General features: G+C 39.1%; 1 protein-coding gene across 1 annotated transcript; it reads right to left on the bottom strand.

The window, feature by feature from the left end:
• Positions 1 to 7980: 7980 nt before the first annotated feature.
• gtpbp8 (GTP binding protein 8) lies at positions 7981 to 17724 on the bottom strand. Its single transcript, XM_082508364.1, is given in 9 exon segments — positions 7981 to 9174; positions 9180 to 9246; positions 9532 to 9650; positions 12017 to 12116; positions 12788 to 12918; positions 14639 to 14737; positions 16085 to 16238; positions 17035 to 17235; positions 17519 to 17724. Coding segments are annotated over 8 exon segments (951 nt in total). The 5' UTR covers positions 17205 to 17235; positions 17519 to 17724; the 3' UTR covers positions 7981 to 9063.
• Positions 17725 to 18387: the final 663 nt, after the last annotated feature.

Below are 18387 nucleotides of genomic sequence, written 5' to 3'. Positions count from 1 at the left end.
CTTGAGCACAAGAAATGACAACATCACAGAACACAAGTATGGCGAAGCTTGCGGGAGATTGAAAGACCAGTGTTGGACTGTAGAACTGCTTTGAAATTCATATGAGCTGTTCGCACTAAAGTAAAAATCACTATCACTTATGCGGATACCCCCTTTGGCGCCGGTTGCGGTCTCAAGGCTGGAGCTGAACAATAACACCCTGATAACGACTGTGTTTAGTCTGTTCCTTCCCATTCCATGCTGGCCACCTGGGTTGGCTGGAAGACTGTTTACTTAGCCTAGCAGGGCGAAGGACACTGTCTCAGCTGAACTCTGGACACGCACATATACACTGATATGCACACACTCATCCCCCCTCGCTTTCCAAACGCCTTCGACACTTATTCTCTTCCGATGCTGACGGGGATCAAGGAGACCAGCGCATGCAGGCCCGGATGTACTGTCTAATTCGGCTGTCTTTCACTCTTTACCCACCCCTGTCGCTTGTCATGTGTTTCTTTGGTGTATTAAGAGTTTTTTTCATGTGCTATGTGCAGAGGTGTTTTTTTTCTGTTCTCAAACTGATCTCCCTGTTGGAGCTCAGTCTAGGGGGAGTTATTTTTTTCTCCTTATCTTTCCTCATGTGGTGCATTTTCCATTGTTATACCTCTCTGACCTGTCTTCCCCATGTGATGTTTTGTGTAATGTATGTATGGTCGGAGGGTAAGATGGCGCCGCCATTGCGTGCAATAGGTCGGCAGCCTTATGAAATTTCCCCTTGTGGGACTAATAAAGGTATATCAAATTTAAATTTATCAAATCAAAACACTGTCAACCATGAAAACGACGTAGAAAAGACGGAGGACGAGTGCCCCCCATGGCTGTACCTGGAGGAATTTTTCATGTACAGAGGGAGAAAAGGGGACAGCGTCCAGATGCAATGCAAACTTTGTTTGACCTCATTCGTAGGAATGTTTTAGCTTATTATTTGGACAACCACCATCATTACAATAAATTTAATTTGTAGTCATTTAAAACTTGAGGTAAGAGGTTTCACAACTATACGTGTACAATATTGCTTTCTTATTTTTCATGTGTGTTAAGGTTATTAGTTTGGCTAAGATATTGTCACCACCATTGGTTAGCCTGATATTAAAATAAGATGGAGCTAGCTAACGTGCGTGTGTGTGCACATGCATATGAGCTACAATTCGTAGGAATGTTTTAGCTTATTATTTGGACAACCACCGTCATTACAATAAATTAAATTTGTAGTCATTTAAAACTCACAGGCCTACAATCAGCTGGCCTATATTTAAAAAAAAAAAACAAAAAAAAAAACTGGAACATAGTGCTGAGCTGCATCTCAAATTAATCTTCCAGCTCTCAGCTGACATGTACCAGAGCCAGATTGATGGATCAGTTGATCAGTATCATTGGCCTGATATAGGCCTATCATAGTGACATGGCTCTTGATCAGTAGGGTTATATGTTTCCCAATATGATATATTTTTTTAAAGAACATAATGTAGATTGTTTTTATTTGTTAGCTGTATGGGCAGCATTTTTGTGTATGTGATCCCTTTTCTTAAATTAGATTTGCTAAATACACATATTTTGCTCTCTAAGTATTATCTACTTGCAATTACAGCCTTAACATACATCAAACAACATCTTGAAACGATAGAGCATGGGAGTGAGGATCAGCAAAGAAAGTCATCTGATGAAGATGAATTCTTCTCCAGACCAATCTCCAGAAGGCTGCAAAGTACAGTTGAGCTTGATGGTTACCTTGCTTGTGCCACAGACACCATGGAGCTGCTGCACTCCTTCTCAGCAATCAAAAACCTCTCTCTTAAACTGAACACAGCTCTGCCTGCTTCTGCTGCGTGTGAACGATTTTTTAGCTGTGCTGGTTTACTCTTCACAGCCAAACGAAGTCGGATAGCCTCTGTTAATTTAGAAAACCAGCTCTTGCTGAAACTGAACAAAAGGTTCAGAAAGTAAAGTGTGACAGAAATGCTAAGAGTTTAAGACACTTACCTGCCTGTTGTTCAGTGTATGGGGAAAAGTTTAAATGGTTCGACGCATGTTCAGAAACATTTTTGTCATTCTTTTAACAAACAAAATTCCTTCTTTTATATCTACATTTATTTACAAAACAAGTTACCTTTCTATACCTTGTTCATCTGAGAAATGTGCTTTGAACATTATACTGGTGAATCGAGTTGAATGCCTGCTATTGACGACAGAATAAAACATCAGTCTGTTAACAAGTAATTAATACTCTGAGTAGTTTTTGAGAAGAGTACTTTGCACTTTTACTCAAGTATTTTTAACACCAGTACTTTTACTTGTAATTGAGTACAATTTAACCACTGTAACAGTACTTGTACTTGAGTACAAATTTTGAGTACTCTTTCCACCTCTGGTTATAGCACTCCATGTATGGCCTGCTGCTAGCATCTTGCACCCTGCTGTTATGTGCTGATTGTCTCAGGGGCATCTTTACACAGCCTGCACCGGGGGTCTTGCCTGGTGTGATAGACCCCAACCTCTTTGGATCTTGCACTTAGAGCTTGTTCCTGTGTTGCCATGATTAGTGTCTCTGTGCTGTCCTTCAGTCCAGCTTTGTCCAGCCACTGCTGGGATTTCTTTTTTTTCTTTTTCTTTTTCTTCACCTGTCCCCTGTCCCGTTTGGTTCTTTTGCCATTGTCATCAGAATTATTGTCTAAAGGCAAAGAAAGATGCCCAACGGATTTACAGGGTGGGCCATTTATATGGATACATCGTTATAACATGGGAATGGTTGGTGAAAGTTCTGTTTGTGGCACATTAGTATAGGTGAGGGGGCAAACTCCTCAAGATGGGTGGTGACCATGGTGGCCATTTAGAAGTCGGCCATCTTGGATACCACTTTTGTTTTTTCAATAGGAAGAGGGTCATGTGACACATCAAACTTATTGGTAATGTCACAAGAAAAACAATGGTGTGCTTGGCTTCAACTTAACTTTATTCTTTCCTGAGTTATTTACAAGTTTCTCTTTGTTCACAGCCATTGACATGTCGAAGAGGTTAACACGTGAGGAGCGGATCAAAATTGTGTTGATATCTGGTGAACGCAGTAACCGGGTCATTGCAGCAGATTTCAATGCAAGACACCCTACGACACCCCCCATCTCCCATGCTACAGTTAGCAAACTGTTTTGCTAACTGTAAATCCAACACTGGTTCAGTGATGGATTTGCCAAAATGTCGACGCAAGCAAACTGTCACTAATGAAGAAACATCAGTGGCTGTCCTAGCTTCATTCATGGTAAATGAACTGGTTCTTATATAGCGCTTTTCTACTCATCTGAGCACTCAAAGCGCTTTACACAACTTGTGCATTCACCCATTCACACAAGCACACTTTTGTAAGTGCTTCATAGCTAACATTCACACACATTCATACTCCAATGGATGCATACGAAAACTTGTACTTCACAGTCAAAATCTACACAATACAGACAAGAACAGGAAGACTTCACAACCAATGACGGTCAGGAAAAATGGGTGAAGACCTTTTCAGACAGGAATCTCACTGAACCTGAAAACCATTTCTCCACAACAGTTTCCCATAGTGGACCTCGGCAATACATCAATACATGATATAAAAAACTTAACAAAGTCCAGACGCTTATAGTATGGTATAATTTTCATTTAACAGATAATAGCATGAACAGGCAAACAGTACTGCAGCATGTACTAGTAAATGGCGGTAATGATCAATGGATAAATTATGTTTTGTAGTGGTGGGCTCATAAGGTGGATAAAAACCTGAGTACAAAATCACCAGCATGCTCTGGTGAACCCAGTGACTAGTGTCATTGTACTGTCGTTCAAAAAGTGAAGCTCCAGGTGGCACTTTAGTTTAATGAGTTTAATGACTAAAGTCATTAAAAATACAATGACGCATGAAACCTTTACTTCGGTTAGCCATTGTTTTTAAAGGAAGCTCTTGGAAATAGCAGGGAGAAACTGAATGTGCAACTGCTAGTGAGAGAAGTTGTTATTGATGTGTTAAATTTTTATGAGACTCCCTGAAAAATAACCCATAAAGTAAAACTGAGTAAACAGTTTTCAAAGTTTCCATGCATGCTCAATCATCCGGTAAGGAAATCACAAAAAGTTTAATCTGTTCATCTGGACGTAGAATTTTCAGTGAGAGAAACAAACAAACAAATGAAATCAAAACCTAATTTCTCCTTTTCTTGATAGAGATAAACTGGCCTCACAGCCTATTATTTGTCAGCGGGTTCAGTCATTATTCAAACGTACTGTTTATAATTTTGGGGAAACCTGCTGAGACTGAAAGAGTCACTTGGATTAGCGACGAAACATTTCTCCCACTGAAAAGAGGACGTCCAGAGTAGAATCAACTTTTTGGGAGTCTTCAAAGCAAACACTGATTATTAAAACAAAGCAGTGTCTGATATAACTTGTAGTTACATTTTATTTTATTTTAGTTTTTTAAAATGTTGTCAGTTGTCTAGGAATGGCTCCAAGAGACCTTACTAACTTGTGTGAGTCTCAGCTCAATTCTCATTCTTAGACCATCATTGAGTGCCTTGGACTTTTCCATTTTTCTGAGTATTGGTCAATTTAGTGATTGCTGTCAAATAAATCTGTTTTATGCTGGCCAGTTGTAGTTTCTAATATCCACTTTTTAATGAAAACAGATTATGGAGTCTGATATGATACCCATTCTTAAACCCCTCTTTGTAATCACTTCTTCAGCAACTTTTTGTCAGGATCTAGTGAGAGAGTTATGTTGATGAGCTTTTACAAAACGTCTCTCTTAATCTATGCTTTAGTTTTCCAAAGGACAAGATCACATCAGCAGCTGAAAGATTTAAATCTTTAATCGTTTCTTTTGAAGCTCAAACTTTAAATGTAACTGGTGGAAAAAAATAAAAGGTTTGGCTATCACTAACAAAAATTTAATAGATCTCGGCCATGCCAAGATAAAAGACACTGTATAAATTTCAACACAACCTAATAAAATACATATCTATATATTATATCGCATATGTATATACTCAAACATGTATGTATAATTTTGAGCCTGTGTGGATTAGGTAAAACCCAAATTAAAATCAAACTAACTTTTTCAGTTAATTACACATGTATGACGTGCAATCATTCCTCCGTGAAAAAAGAACACTTACAGTAAACCACTGAAATTGCCCAAAAGTTACCATGTGAGGGAGGATTTTTTTGATCGCACCAGTGTTTTAATAAACTGTAACATATAGTTGACTAATGATGTTGCTGAATATGAGTTTTTGTATAAAGTGGGCGTATGTAAATATACATAATATCTCTTCTGCTTTTTAGCCCTACTACTTTAATAGGGCACCTTTAAAGTTTTCACGGCTCATAAAGTGTAAAGGTATGTGTGCAGATCAGCTATGAGGAAGGGGATCATAGTCATCCACTGCAGTGTAAAACAGTTTGTCTTCAGAGGGCGTCTTATCAGTCTTTATCTGGGTCAGCTGTTATCTTTTCTGCTCAATCTGACTTGTCCTTCGTTCTGACTGCAGTAAACTTTAAGTATGGCTTCTCTCCTGATGTGAACGAGCGTGTGAAGGCTTGTTGGGTCATATATCCACAAATCTGTCTGCAGATAACAATTTAATCTGATAGGATTCACACCGTAGTTACTGCTCTACTGTTAAAAAAAAGAAAAAAGAGCGATAAGAATTCATCTCGCTTGGGGAGAAGCCAACTAGCTCAACAGATGTTGAGTTTGCGTTGAGTTTATGGCCCTGGTCTTTTGCATAGTAGTTCCTGTGAAAAGTTTATGGATTTACGGATTTGTACCAAGTTGTGCCATCTTCAACCTCCCAGTCAAAAGTATTTTGTTGTTGTCTCAGTCATCCAGATAAGGAATTTCCAAAAAGTTGATTCTGTTCATGTGGCCGTAGTGTTTTCAGTGGAGGAAACGTTTTGTTACTCATCCAGGTGATGTCTCAGCAGACAGCAGATTTCCGTAAATAATGGACTGTGAGGTCACTTTCTTGATCATTAATATGCAAACTGACATGACCATTGATCAACAACCTTTGGTCAATGGCCAATGATAAATGGATTTTAGCACCATTTACATGAAAAGGGAAAAGACCATCTCTGAATTAAGGAGGGGGCCTAATGGTACATCTTTTACCATCTTACAATGCTGTGATTGCAGCCATTCCCCAATTCTTTAGATATTGCTCAAACCAGCGTTCCTCCCTGTCCTGATGTGTACATCCTCATCATTGAAAAAGTGGCTACTGGCCTGTAGGTGTAAATAGACTGCAGAGACCTACCCTGATGTGTTGTGCTATCTGTTTAGCCAGAGGTTGTTTGGTTTCCCTAATGTATAAATCATGGCAAGCCTCCTGGCACTTAACAGTGCACACTATATTATTCTGTATGTGCCAGGGGACCGGATCCTTGGGGTGGGCCAATTTCTAACGCAACATGTTTTGGGGTTTGAAAGCCACAGAGAGGCGGTGTTTCTCCCACTGAAAATGCTACGTCCAGATGAACACAACCAACTTTCTGGGTATTGGTTGTTGTTTTGCTTTTTGTAAGTTAGTTGTTTATTTGTTCATGAAGCTTAAAGCAGTTTTGTAACACTGGATCAGAGCTCGATTGTGTAGTAGGTGTGTGGTTCAGAAAAACTTCTGTGCTGTGTTGGGACTGTTGGATTTTTAGAACAAACACATGATAGAAAAGAACTTCTGTCTTCCTCTCTGTTTAATTACTTTAAACAGAGTTCAATCCTTGGCCCACGGTTATTGTGTTATTGTGATACTTTAACTGGTTTAACTGTAAAGAATTGATTTAATCTTAGAAATGTTACATAAAACAAATTAGACGAAACTACTGTTTCGATTTTATCAGAGTACAAACTTGCGTAATGAAATGGAACAATGGGCTATTCCCACATTATAATGAATGATAATCTATTTTCTCAAAAAGAAGGGGAATAAATAGTTCAGTCTGTCTGTAATAGTTATTAATTTTTCAGTCATATTATGATTTCAGCATTTAAAAACTGAAGATTTGTATTTTTTTTTAATTATTATTTTTACATGTGGCCTTGTGGATACAAATCAAACCAGTCTGAGCAATTGTCATTCTGATCTTTGTCAAAATTAGTTCATTAGTTTCAGCTTTCTGATGAAAACAGATTGCGGACTCTGATATGATTCCCATTCTTAAACAGCTCCTTGTAATCAGTACTTCAGCAACATGTTGTGAGCATAGGATAACTCTTTTAAGTTATTTTGATGAGCTTTTGCAACACTTCTCTCTAAATTCAGACGTATGTTTTCCAAAGGACAAGATCACATCAGCAGCTAGAAGATGAGTCATTGAATAATTTCTTTAGAACAAGGGGGGGTCTCTAATGGGGTGATATTAGGAGAGAAGGTTTGATTCTTTTAGATTTTTTTTAAACAATATAACAAATTTTATTCACATGTTCAACAGTTATTGGTCTGTTCTTGCACCTTTTCTCACTGTGTCAGAGTAAAAGTAGGAACAGATAAAAACCTTCAGGAATAGAAACACAGCAATAAATTTAGACATTTTAAACCCCAACGATCTAAATTTGCAAAGCTGCCAAGCCTTGTAAAAGAGATTTCAATCTCAGTGGAACGTCCTGGTAAAATAAAGGTAAATGTAAGAGGGTATAACAGAGATCAAGGCATCATGAGTTTTCTTTTTTCAACCATGTAGATTTTTATTTTTAGTTAAGAGGTTTTTATTTTTTTTAATCAACAGAAAAAACAGGCCTGAGGTTAGGCCTATGCTTAAACTGGAAAACCTTTAAAATTTTTATGTCCAGGATTATCTTAATGGCTGCCAGTCTCACTGTTTTATGGTGTTGTATAATCACTTACTTGCTATATTAAAGTTTAGCCAAGTTCTGTGAAGGATAGAATTCATTATAATGCATTCAACTCGTTATATAAGGTTCCTTTTTTATTATGTTTGAATTAACAGTGAATTCCTGACATTAACATTGTATATGTAGAAGTATTTCACAATTGTTGGCTATAGTTATGACATTGTCTTAGTCATAGTTTTATACTGGAAAGTCAACTGTGACATGGCGTTCACTCAATATTTAACCAAAACGGTCATCTGTCCTTACGCAACCCAAAGCCTTCCCATGCAAAAGCCCATTCAAGGTGCAGCATGGAAACTCTAAGTCCCACCGTCAAACATTCGCCCTTTGTATCCGTCTACATGCCAACCTCATTAGACAACACTCTCTGGATAAGACAAAACATAATTTTTAAAAACAAACTGAATAAAAACACTTGCAGTACAGAGAAGTGGGATTGTAATGAGACATCTGGCAGCATCATGTAAGAATAAATGTAAAAAAAAAAATAATTTCATCAAAAAATAATCGCCTCCAATCTGACCCTGAGAATTCTGATATTCTGCATACAGCTTCAGTATATTTAATGAAGCTGTATGCAGAATATTACCCTTATACTATGATCATTTTCTGAGACGCAGACCCTCAGTAGGTGTGGGTGCAAATTTGTTTTTTAATTATTGTTTTTAGCATTTTTCAGCCCTAATAATTACATAAGTACTAGCGATATCCTCAGTAAATTTTCAGTAAATTCTCCTTCCCATTATTGAGCGTAACCAGTGGTTTGTACATTAGAAATAAACAGAGTTTACAGCAATCATGAAGGAAACTTGACAGTGATCCTACTACCTCCTAAATAGTGTTCCTGACTTGGTTAGATGATGTGAAGTTGGTTTTCATAACCATGGCAATAATTGTCATCATCTCTATATGTTTATTTTCATTAAGCCTAACAGTGGCTTTCCTCACTTGCACTGAGATTTCTTTCAACCTAATATTGATAGTTCCAATCTAAAGACACAAAACACAAATTCAGAGCAGTAAAGTGTCTGAAACTGGACTTGACAGTCTGTCAAACTAGAAAGTAAGAAGATAAGCAAACCAGAGAGTCTTTCACATTTTATTAGAAAATAAAAGCCTCTGAAGCAGTTTTTTGGATATCAGGTTTTGTTGTTGTTGTTGTTGTTGTTTTTAAAGAAATGTAGCAGAGAAGCCCGTTTGCCCCTCTCAGCGAGACCGAGTCGGCCTCTTTTCAGCTCTGTGACGTCTCCTTTAACCTGATGCTGCCTGTTACATGAGCGATGAAGCATCTCAGCAGGTAAATCCCCCCAAACTGGATTGAGCTGTTTCACAAAGAACACAAAAAGGGAGAAATATAGACATTTTATTATGCTGTGAAGTATTGTTATACTGTAAAACTATCAGCTTTCAGGCACTGAGTTTGAACAAAAACAATAATTAATGAAAACATATGTGTCAGAGTCAGGTTTAATATAACAATAGAAATCCAGGAAGTATCACTCAAGCTTCAAAGGAAGAAGACTCATTGAGGGCTCTGTTTATATTTTTTCATCACTAAGAAACCCACTGTGTGAGTCTTGGTCTGTGAGAGGAAGTGAGACAGTTACCTAATAAGAAACGGTTGAGGGAAGCAGCTCGTCGTCTCTGTCTTTACCACATCCTGAAGGTTCAGCAAATTTGTCAGCAGAGTGCCACTCCCACATTTGTCGATCTTTGTCACCACCATCTGAACAATAAAGTACAACTCTCAGAAAAGCGCACAGACAGGATGTCCCCGTGGCTCCCCCAAAAAGCCTTCAGTAAATCCAAAACTGCAAGAAGAATACTAACGGGGCTAAGAGTTGTGAAGAATCCGGCTCCATCATATTCTAAATACTTAATTGTGCCATATTATTCCACTTATCTCAGTCTGTCGGCCTACTTGACTTACATCGTTTCTAAAACTAAAATGGGAGACAAGGCCCTCTGCTGTGGAACCAGCTCCCAGTTTGGATTCAGGACACAGAAACAGTCTCTAATTTCTCTTCTTTTAAGATTAGGCTTCAAACTTTTCTTTGTGATCAAGGTTATAAATAAGTTATGAATCAGATGATCCTGATCCACTGATAACTTTTAAGCTAGTGCAGAAGTGTTAGCACTGTCACCTCTCAACCAGAGGATCCTGGGTTAAAATCCAGCTTGTGGTCTCGGAGTGAAGTCTGACCAATGTCCCTGTGGTTTTTTTCTTTGGATGTAGACACCCTCACACAGGCCAAATGCATGCACGTTAGGTTAACCGGCACTTTTAAAGTGGCAAATTACAGTGCTTGGAATGGCACGAAAGCACGGTTAGAATAGTTTTTTATTCTAAACTGTATTGAGTGCCCAGTAAGACTGGAAAAGCACTATATAAATACTGGTACCTTACATGGACCCTCCCTTAGCAAGGATATGTTTCACTTTATGCTTGCTTCTATCATCCTGAACTAACAAAGCAGACTAGCTCTGACACCTGGTGGTCTCTTAAAAACACTGCACTCCCTGATCAGCATTTTAAAGGATTCACTTTGTTGTTGTTCTCCTGCAGTTCAAAGAAATGAACGAGGAACCCGGTGAGTCTAAAATGGGTGCAGCCTTGACTGTAAAAGCTGTACAGAAAATCTATCGGCAAGAGAACGTAGACCTCCTGCCACCTACTACCATGTGACACTCAATAAACTTCACTGACAAGTCTGTCCTTTGCCTTGTAAATCATTAAAAGAATCCGATCATTTGCAACCACTACTTCCATGTAATCATATTTAAAGTGTGTACACTCCCCATTTCTTTTTCAACTTCACAGAAATATCAGTTTTAAGTTTGAAACTGTCTTCGACTGTGCTGTCACAGCCTTAATGTGTTGCAGTGTTTAATCAGCTCAGAGCATGAATAATTGACCGCAGAGTGCGCAGCGAGCGGGGCTGCTTCATTTTAACGGCCAGTTTTTAAATAGCTGAGTGGGAACGTTCAGCATTAATTCAGTGTGGACATAATGATGAAGGACTGAGAAGAAGAATGAGCCACATGTAAGGCGGAGGGGGAGGCACTTCGATGCTTGTTTCCTCCTGGAGAACACGGCGGGTCTGGACCCACGCTGGAGTGGTGGCGCAGTGGCAGGATGGCTGCTGTGTTTGCTCAACCAATGTGATTTCTGTGCAGAGGAGTTTTTTTGTTTCCTGTTCTCATGCTGTCCTCCCATAGGAGTCCAGCATGAGTAGAGGTCTCTTTTTTTCCTCTTGTACTTTCCCATTGTAGTGTACATTTCAGTGGTTTTCTGTAATGTTACCGATCTCCGACCTGTATCCCCATGTGATGTCTGTGTTGTGTGTGTAAGGTCGGGGGCGGGTCCATTCCACTGCAGGGCAACCTGCATGTGGCGAATAAAGCTGATTGATTGGTTAGTGCTCAACAACTCCACCAAAGAGCACAAACCCAAAGAGACCCTCTTGATCGTGGCTCAAGAGTTGGGAGTTCGCCTTGTAATCGGAAGGTTGCCGGTTTGAGCCCCGGCTTGGACAGTCTCGGTCGTTGTGTCCTTGGGCAAGACACTTCACCCGTTGCCTACTGGTGGTGGTCAGAGGGCCCGGTGGCGCCAGTGTCCGGCAGCCTCGCCTCTGTCAGTGCGCCCCAGGTTGGCTGTGGCTACAATGTATCTTGCCATCACCAGTGTGTGAATGTGTGTGTGAATGGGTGGATGACTGGATGTGTAAAGTGCTTTGGGGTCCTTAGGGACTAGTAAAGCGCTATATAAATACAGGCCATTTACCATTTACTCCACAAAATATTCCACATGAAAGCTGATTAAGGGGCCCGGCCGGGCACAGCCCGAAGAGGAGACATGGGCCCATCCTCCCGCAGGAGGCGCCATAGGGGTCGGGTGCATTGTGTGCCGGCTTAGTCTGCTGCCCCTGCGACCCGGCCTCGGATGAAGTTGGATGGAAAGCTGATTAAATTTAGTTACTTTCAATCAACTAACCAGGCTTCACTTGTTCTACAAACCGCAAGATCTTAAAACCTTTTTTCGCACCAAATCATCCTGATGATTACAAAACTGAAATTAAGCCAGAGTCCTACCACATACGGACATCGGGTCTCCTCACACATCTCCAAGGCAATCAGGTCAGCCTTCTGCAGACCGACGCTGCCATCGACCAACAGGAAGGTCCTCACGAGGCTGAAAGAAGACATGTTACACAAGGTTTTTTAGTGAACACCAGGTTCGCACCAGGAAGACACGGTCGCTCACCATCAGAAAGACAGGAGCACAAACGCTGAGTGACATTTAAGCTCACCGCAAACCTAGATGTGTCACCTGAGACCTGGTGAACATCCATTTAGTTTTTATTAGTTTCAGTGTTAGTTTATACTTATTAGGAACTCCTAAATAAGCGGGAAGGATCAAATTAATATAAGAGACTGCATTTAAAAGCTTAAGACTACTAATGTTAAACATTTTCCTTTTTAAAATGTTGGTTGTCAACCACCTTTTAAGTTTTGTATATATTGTCTGTGAAAGTTCTCAGTCATCCAGGTCATAGTACTCTAAAGAGCTTGGAAAGAAAAGCGCTGATTTTTGTGAACATGTCTTTGTTGCCAAAAACATCACAACAGCAATGACCAATCACCACAAAGCAAACTAAATAGGCTTATATTAGCAGATAGCATTAGCCAAACTGGTTTTTTACTGCAATAAACAACTTTTCCTTACTTACCTCAACCCCTCAGGATAGTTTCATAGCATGATTTCTTTGGCTAACTGTCAGAGGCAATCCTCAGTATTGCTCCATCATAGACATCATGAATAAACAACACAAACAAGTCTTTCATCAGCTCTTCATCACTTACTTTTTCCGTGTGTAGAGGTAAGGCTCTACCATATCCACAAAATCTCTGGGTGCCTTGTGTCCATACCCTGGCATGTCCACGATGGTGAAGGCTTTGCCCACTCTGAAGAAGTTCATCTTCTTTGTGTGACCCTGAAGGTAAGACACAGGCAAAGCTTATGATGTCCAGATATTGATGAACTCAGTCATTGCAGCATCAGTGAGTGTGTTTCAACTTTGTAACATTAAATTACAATGTTTAGTTTTTATTAGTTTCAGTCTTTTTATTTATCACAAGGAGGAGCAGCATGTAAGAAGTTCCAGATGGGGAAAACATGCAAACATGTAGACATCATAGTCTCTATAATCAGGCTGATTATGTGTAAAATTAAAACCATTGATATTTTTTGTCTAGTTATTTTTTCCACTCTTACTTTGATTTTCAGATAAGTCTTAAATAAACAGAAAAAATCCTGATTCTTGCCGATTGTTTGCAACCCTCATAACGCAAACACAGAAATGGAAGTGAAAAGATGGAGTAGCATGTCAGTGCAGTGTGTGATCTGGGTACAAGCGAACTTGTAGAACTTTGGCAAACTCATCTGAGGATTTTTGATGTGGCTTCACAAAATTATCACGATCAAAACAACGCAACTGACGACAAAAAAAATAAATAAATAATAATAATAATAATCACACAGTGTATGCCCAGTTTTATATACACCCTAAACAGATCGCCAGTCTGTTGCAGGGCTTAACACATAGAGACAGACAACCCTTTACACTAACATTCACACCTATGGGAAGTTTAGAGTTACCAATTAACCAATGCTCACTAACTGCATGTCTTTGGACTGTGGGAGGAAGCGGGAATACCTGGAAAGAACCAACACAAACACAGGGAGAGCATGCAAACTCCACAAAAAAAAATGATGATGACCATGAGGGTGGAAATGACCTCAGGGCCTTTTTATTGTGAAGTTTCTATCTGCCAGTTTCTATCTTATTTTTATCCCTGTGGCAAATGTGCATCTTCTGAGCCAATCTCTTTGTAAAACAGTGACTTTTATTATTTTCTACATGTAACACATTTACAGAACACACACTGAATGGTCCCCACACCAACACAAATTCAATTAAAATGTGCACATCATATTACCAACACTTTCTATAGTGCAAAATTTATGTTTTTAACTTTTATGCTCAGTTTTGTCAAACTGAGAAGTATTTTTTATGATAGCAGGGTACTGAAAGTACATCAGTATCTTTTTAATACATTTTCAGTAAGATAACTAATGTTTGAGATGACTGATTTATAATAGAGGAAGATTAGAGTTTCCTGTCCAAGGTCCAAACTCATCACCTCCCGTTATGTCATGGCAGAGGGAATGATGGGAAATTTGCAGCTTAAATAGGCGTTAAACTGAGTGAGGCATACTCATGTGTACCACCTGAAGTAGTTCCCAGAATTTGCTCCATTTCTTAGATGCAGGTATAAAAAAATGTTATTTTTAGAAATTTTTTTTCTACAAGCTAACCCTCGTCTGTGTTTAAGTGAGTTGGTCAGAAATTCTTACATCTCCTCCCTCGCCGTAAGAAAGAAACTGAATATGCAAAGTGTAATTTGAAGTTTCCACTTCCAAAAAAGGTCATAATTTTAAGAGTATTTAAAAAAAAAAAAGCCATCTAATAGTATAGAGCAGATCATTTTAAGTCATTTTCACAGCCAGAGCGGCCAAAGAACAACAGAAAATCAGCAACAATCAGGTGTGAATGTAAACACAGCATTTTATAAAAGAAATAACTGAGGTTTGTGTTTGTTCACCACTTTAAAGGGAAACAGTGTGTGGAGCTGGAGTGACGAGTTACTCACTGGAGTTTTAGAGACTCGGACTTCCACCTCAGGGGTGAGAGAAAACAGAGCTTTGATGAGAGACGACTTGCCCACGTTGCTCCTGCCGATAAAACACACCTGGAAAACACCAACAAGAAGTCAGCTGCAGATTTGTGTGCTGTAATTTACAGTTCTGCGATTTTTATCCTGGAATCTTTTTCCTGCTCCAGTTGCCACCATATCGCCTTTAGCGCCATTTAGCCATGTGGCACACCTGCCAGGTGGACACTGTCATCGAGCTTTGAACGCTTCGCCTTCTGGAGAAGGCCGAGTGGTAACGGAACTTTTCTGTCCTGTTAACACTCGCTGCCAGAGCTTAACGTTCTTCTCCATGAGGTTATAAATCTGATGATTTATTAGCCATGTTCAGTTCTGCTTCATTATTCATGAGGATGAAGAGACATTAGGTTACATTTTTCATCCATTTAGGGTTGAGGAGGGACGAATAAGCTACTTAAAGTCCACATTCTCTTTCTTTACAGCCATTCTACCTGACCCAGAGTCAGGGAAATTATTCTGCACAAGTGTTTTGTGTTAAACCTCAAATGACCACTGAAATAACTGAGTAAAGTGATCATATTTTACACAAGAATCCTTTTTTAAATGGTTGTTTGTGCTCCTCATACCTACAACATTTACTTTATCATTCAGTTGTGGTTTTGAGTCACTTTTCTGCAAGGAAGAGTAATCCAACCCGACTCATCTTCTGAGCTGATTTCATTGTCACTTTGAGGCAAAATTTCCACCTCAAACCTTTTCCAGCAAGAAATGTTGCTACCCTCACTCTGTTAGCAAAGAGGCTTTGTCCAGTAAATGTGGCTTACTTTGTGAAAGTGCTTTGAGTGCCCAGTAAGAGTAGAAAAATGGCAATTATGAACCAGAAAGGAAACAATTATATTGTAGTGACAAGAAATGGAAAATTATAGTCAAAGCATCAACATGTTTCAAAGAAGACATGTTGTCATGACAAATGCATGGGGGGAAAAAGCCCACTTTTATCATTAAATATATCATTAAGAGCAAACAGAAATATGCGTAACCCTTCCCGTAATCCACTTTGATCAAGTATTTACCTATTAAACAAACCTGCAATGTACTGTTGGGTAATTATCACCTTACATTAACTATTAATGACAGGCTAAAGAAATTCATGATGGACGCAGCTAAACTCGATATAGATATAGGCCATAGACTGTATATAAGAGATGGAGGTCACTAGCAACTAAGACCATGGTCTCATCAGAAAAGTGTTTTATGAGGTCACAGATTCAGTGAGTAGGCGTATTCTCTCACGACCTTCTTTTTAAAAGCTGAGGAGTTGCCTCCTGCTGGCCATTAGAAAGAATGCATGTTTACGGCACTCCCAACACCAGAAGTTATGTCCATGATTTATGTACAATGTTTTGAGCAATGCTGTCCTCTGACCTCTGGCTGTTTGAGATCGGGTGCGTGCTCCATCCTTTCTGCAGAGATATAGTAATCGATCTTATGAGACGGTGAAGAGTGGAAGAGCTTCTCTGCCTCAATCATGTCCTCCAAAGTGGGATCAAAAAGCTGGAACTGTGTCCGGTCCACAGACCTGAAAATACAAATATGGTTCAATTTCATTAGAAAATGTCTGTATCAACAGCTACATGCTACAGATTGAAACAGAAGCCACTGGCAAACTCATTTATATTTTTTAAACGGTAAAAATAGTTCCTCCAAATCTTTTACAATAAAAACCTTACTAAAAATGAAGTCTGTCAAAATGATACCAATGAGGTGCCTCATTAGTTAGAAATATGCTGCAGTGTAATATTATATAATAAGATAAAGTTATTCATGTGCAGTTATTTACAGGCTTGTACCCATTATCTATTACCTACACCTACATTATGTTTGTGTAATTAAAGTAAAGAACTGACACGTTACCCTCCGATTTTTGGAGGCTTGCACTCTCAGAGTGCTTTTTATTGCTTTATTATTTATCATTGTCTTACATTCAGGTATTTTTATTTAATTAAAGTGAGTTCACATGTATTGCTGCCTTGATTGTCTTTGTTTTCATTTTGATTCATGAAAACTTTCACACAGATTTAGTTTCATCTGTACATTTTTCCATAACTTACACATACATAAATATTTTAAATTAAATTAAATTAGTTGTGAGAACAGTGGCATAATTTCTGTTTTATTTGTCGTAATGTTTAATTTTTTTGTGTCTTACATGTTTCTGTGAAGCATTTTGTGCTACTCGTTGTAATGGGTGCTGTACAAATAAACTTGATGATGTTATCTTTCACAGTTATCAGTGCAACTCCAGCAGATGATGCCAGCTCACGTTCACAAAATCTCCACTACTGATGACTAAGAACCAGCCCTGTTTTACGCACCTGTGCAGGTAAGCCTCCAGCTCGCTGAAGGGGTACAGCAAACTTCGCAACTTCTTCGGGGTAAGTGATGTGACCTTCTGCACCGAGGCCAGTTTATGGATCCTCTGCCCAGTGGCACAGCTGACAGCAACCCCAGGCCGGAGCCGCAGGAGCTGCCGGACAGGAAGCATGTTACCCCGCTGATTTCAGATCAGTCAGACCCTGAGAGGAGATGCACACGCGGAGGTCACCTGACAGTTTCGCACAGGTACAGTCCCCCCTGAACTACAGCAGCATAAAAAACCTCCCCACTTCCACTTCTGTAGTTTAAGTGTGGAACACAGTCACTCACTCTTCATGTTTCATAAAACAGTAAATTAGAAAACGTCCGAGCAGATTCTGCGGCTCGTCTTGTTCTCTGCGAGCTTTTCTGATCATATTTAATGGGGGGCAGGGGGAATAAAAGCGTCCAAAGTGACTCCATTCATTTCCTTATATTACTTACCCGAACACCTCCACCTTCACCTTCACGGCTTCATGCGATCAGAGAGCAGCGGAGTTTCTTTGAAAATGAACCTTTAAGCCGCGTCCATCGCTTCTGTTTACACACCGTCCTCCATGTTGCGTGCACCGGTCAAATGCATCCGAATGAAACAGCTCAACAACAGTTCCGCGACACAAGTTTAAAATTCCGATTTTCCCCAACGATAGAAACTTTACCGATATACTTTTTTAAAGTCCCAATCAACAACAAAACAAAACAATCGAACAACCATTTTTTAAATATCCTGTTATTCTGTTTTATTTCTCACAGAATGAGATGTTTCACTTCATGCAGAACGCTTTGTTGTAATACATTGAAGTTTGTACTTTTTGTGTAGGCTGCTTAATCTATATTTTTACTTGTTGATTCTTTTTTTAATTTCATTTTATTTTTAGTTAGGGATTCACTAATTGTTATCCATCATTACAAATTAATTTCAGTGGTTGTTTATGTAGTCTAACATAGGATGAGCAACTCTCCTATTTTTTTTGCACTTGACTTGTAAAAGCCTATATGACTTTTTTTTTTTATTTCACCATTCATTAACTGTACAGAGAAGGCATCGTTTAAATATGGTAAATTTTTCTTTAAGCAAACAGTATTTTTAAAGTTCTTCATGACTGGGCCAAGTGTCCTCTTTTTTGGAAATCAAAATACGGTCACCCTAGTATAACATCATGAAACTAAAACCATTTTTGTTCATACTAAACATATGTAAACCAACACTGCTTGGTTTACAGGAACAAATTATTAAGACTGTAAAATATTTGGATTTAACAGAAAGTCAAAGTTTATAGAAGGTCCCCAGATCTCTGCAAATGTTATTTTTA

The sequence above is a fragment of the Aulonocara stuartgranti genome (assembly GCF_965226115.1).
Source record: "Aulonocara stuartgranti genome assembly, chromosome: 16".
Taxonomy (NCBI): domain Eukaryota; kingdom Metazoa; phylum Chordata; class Actinopteri; order Cichliformes; family Cichlidae; genus Aulonocara; species Aulonocara stuartgranti.
The sequence above is the reverse complement of the archived record's forward strand: the minus strand, read 5'-3'. Positions and strand labels throughout refer to the sequence as shown.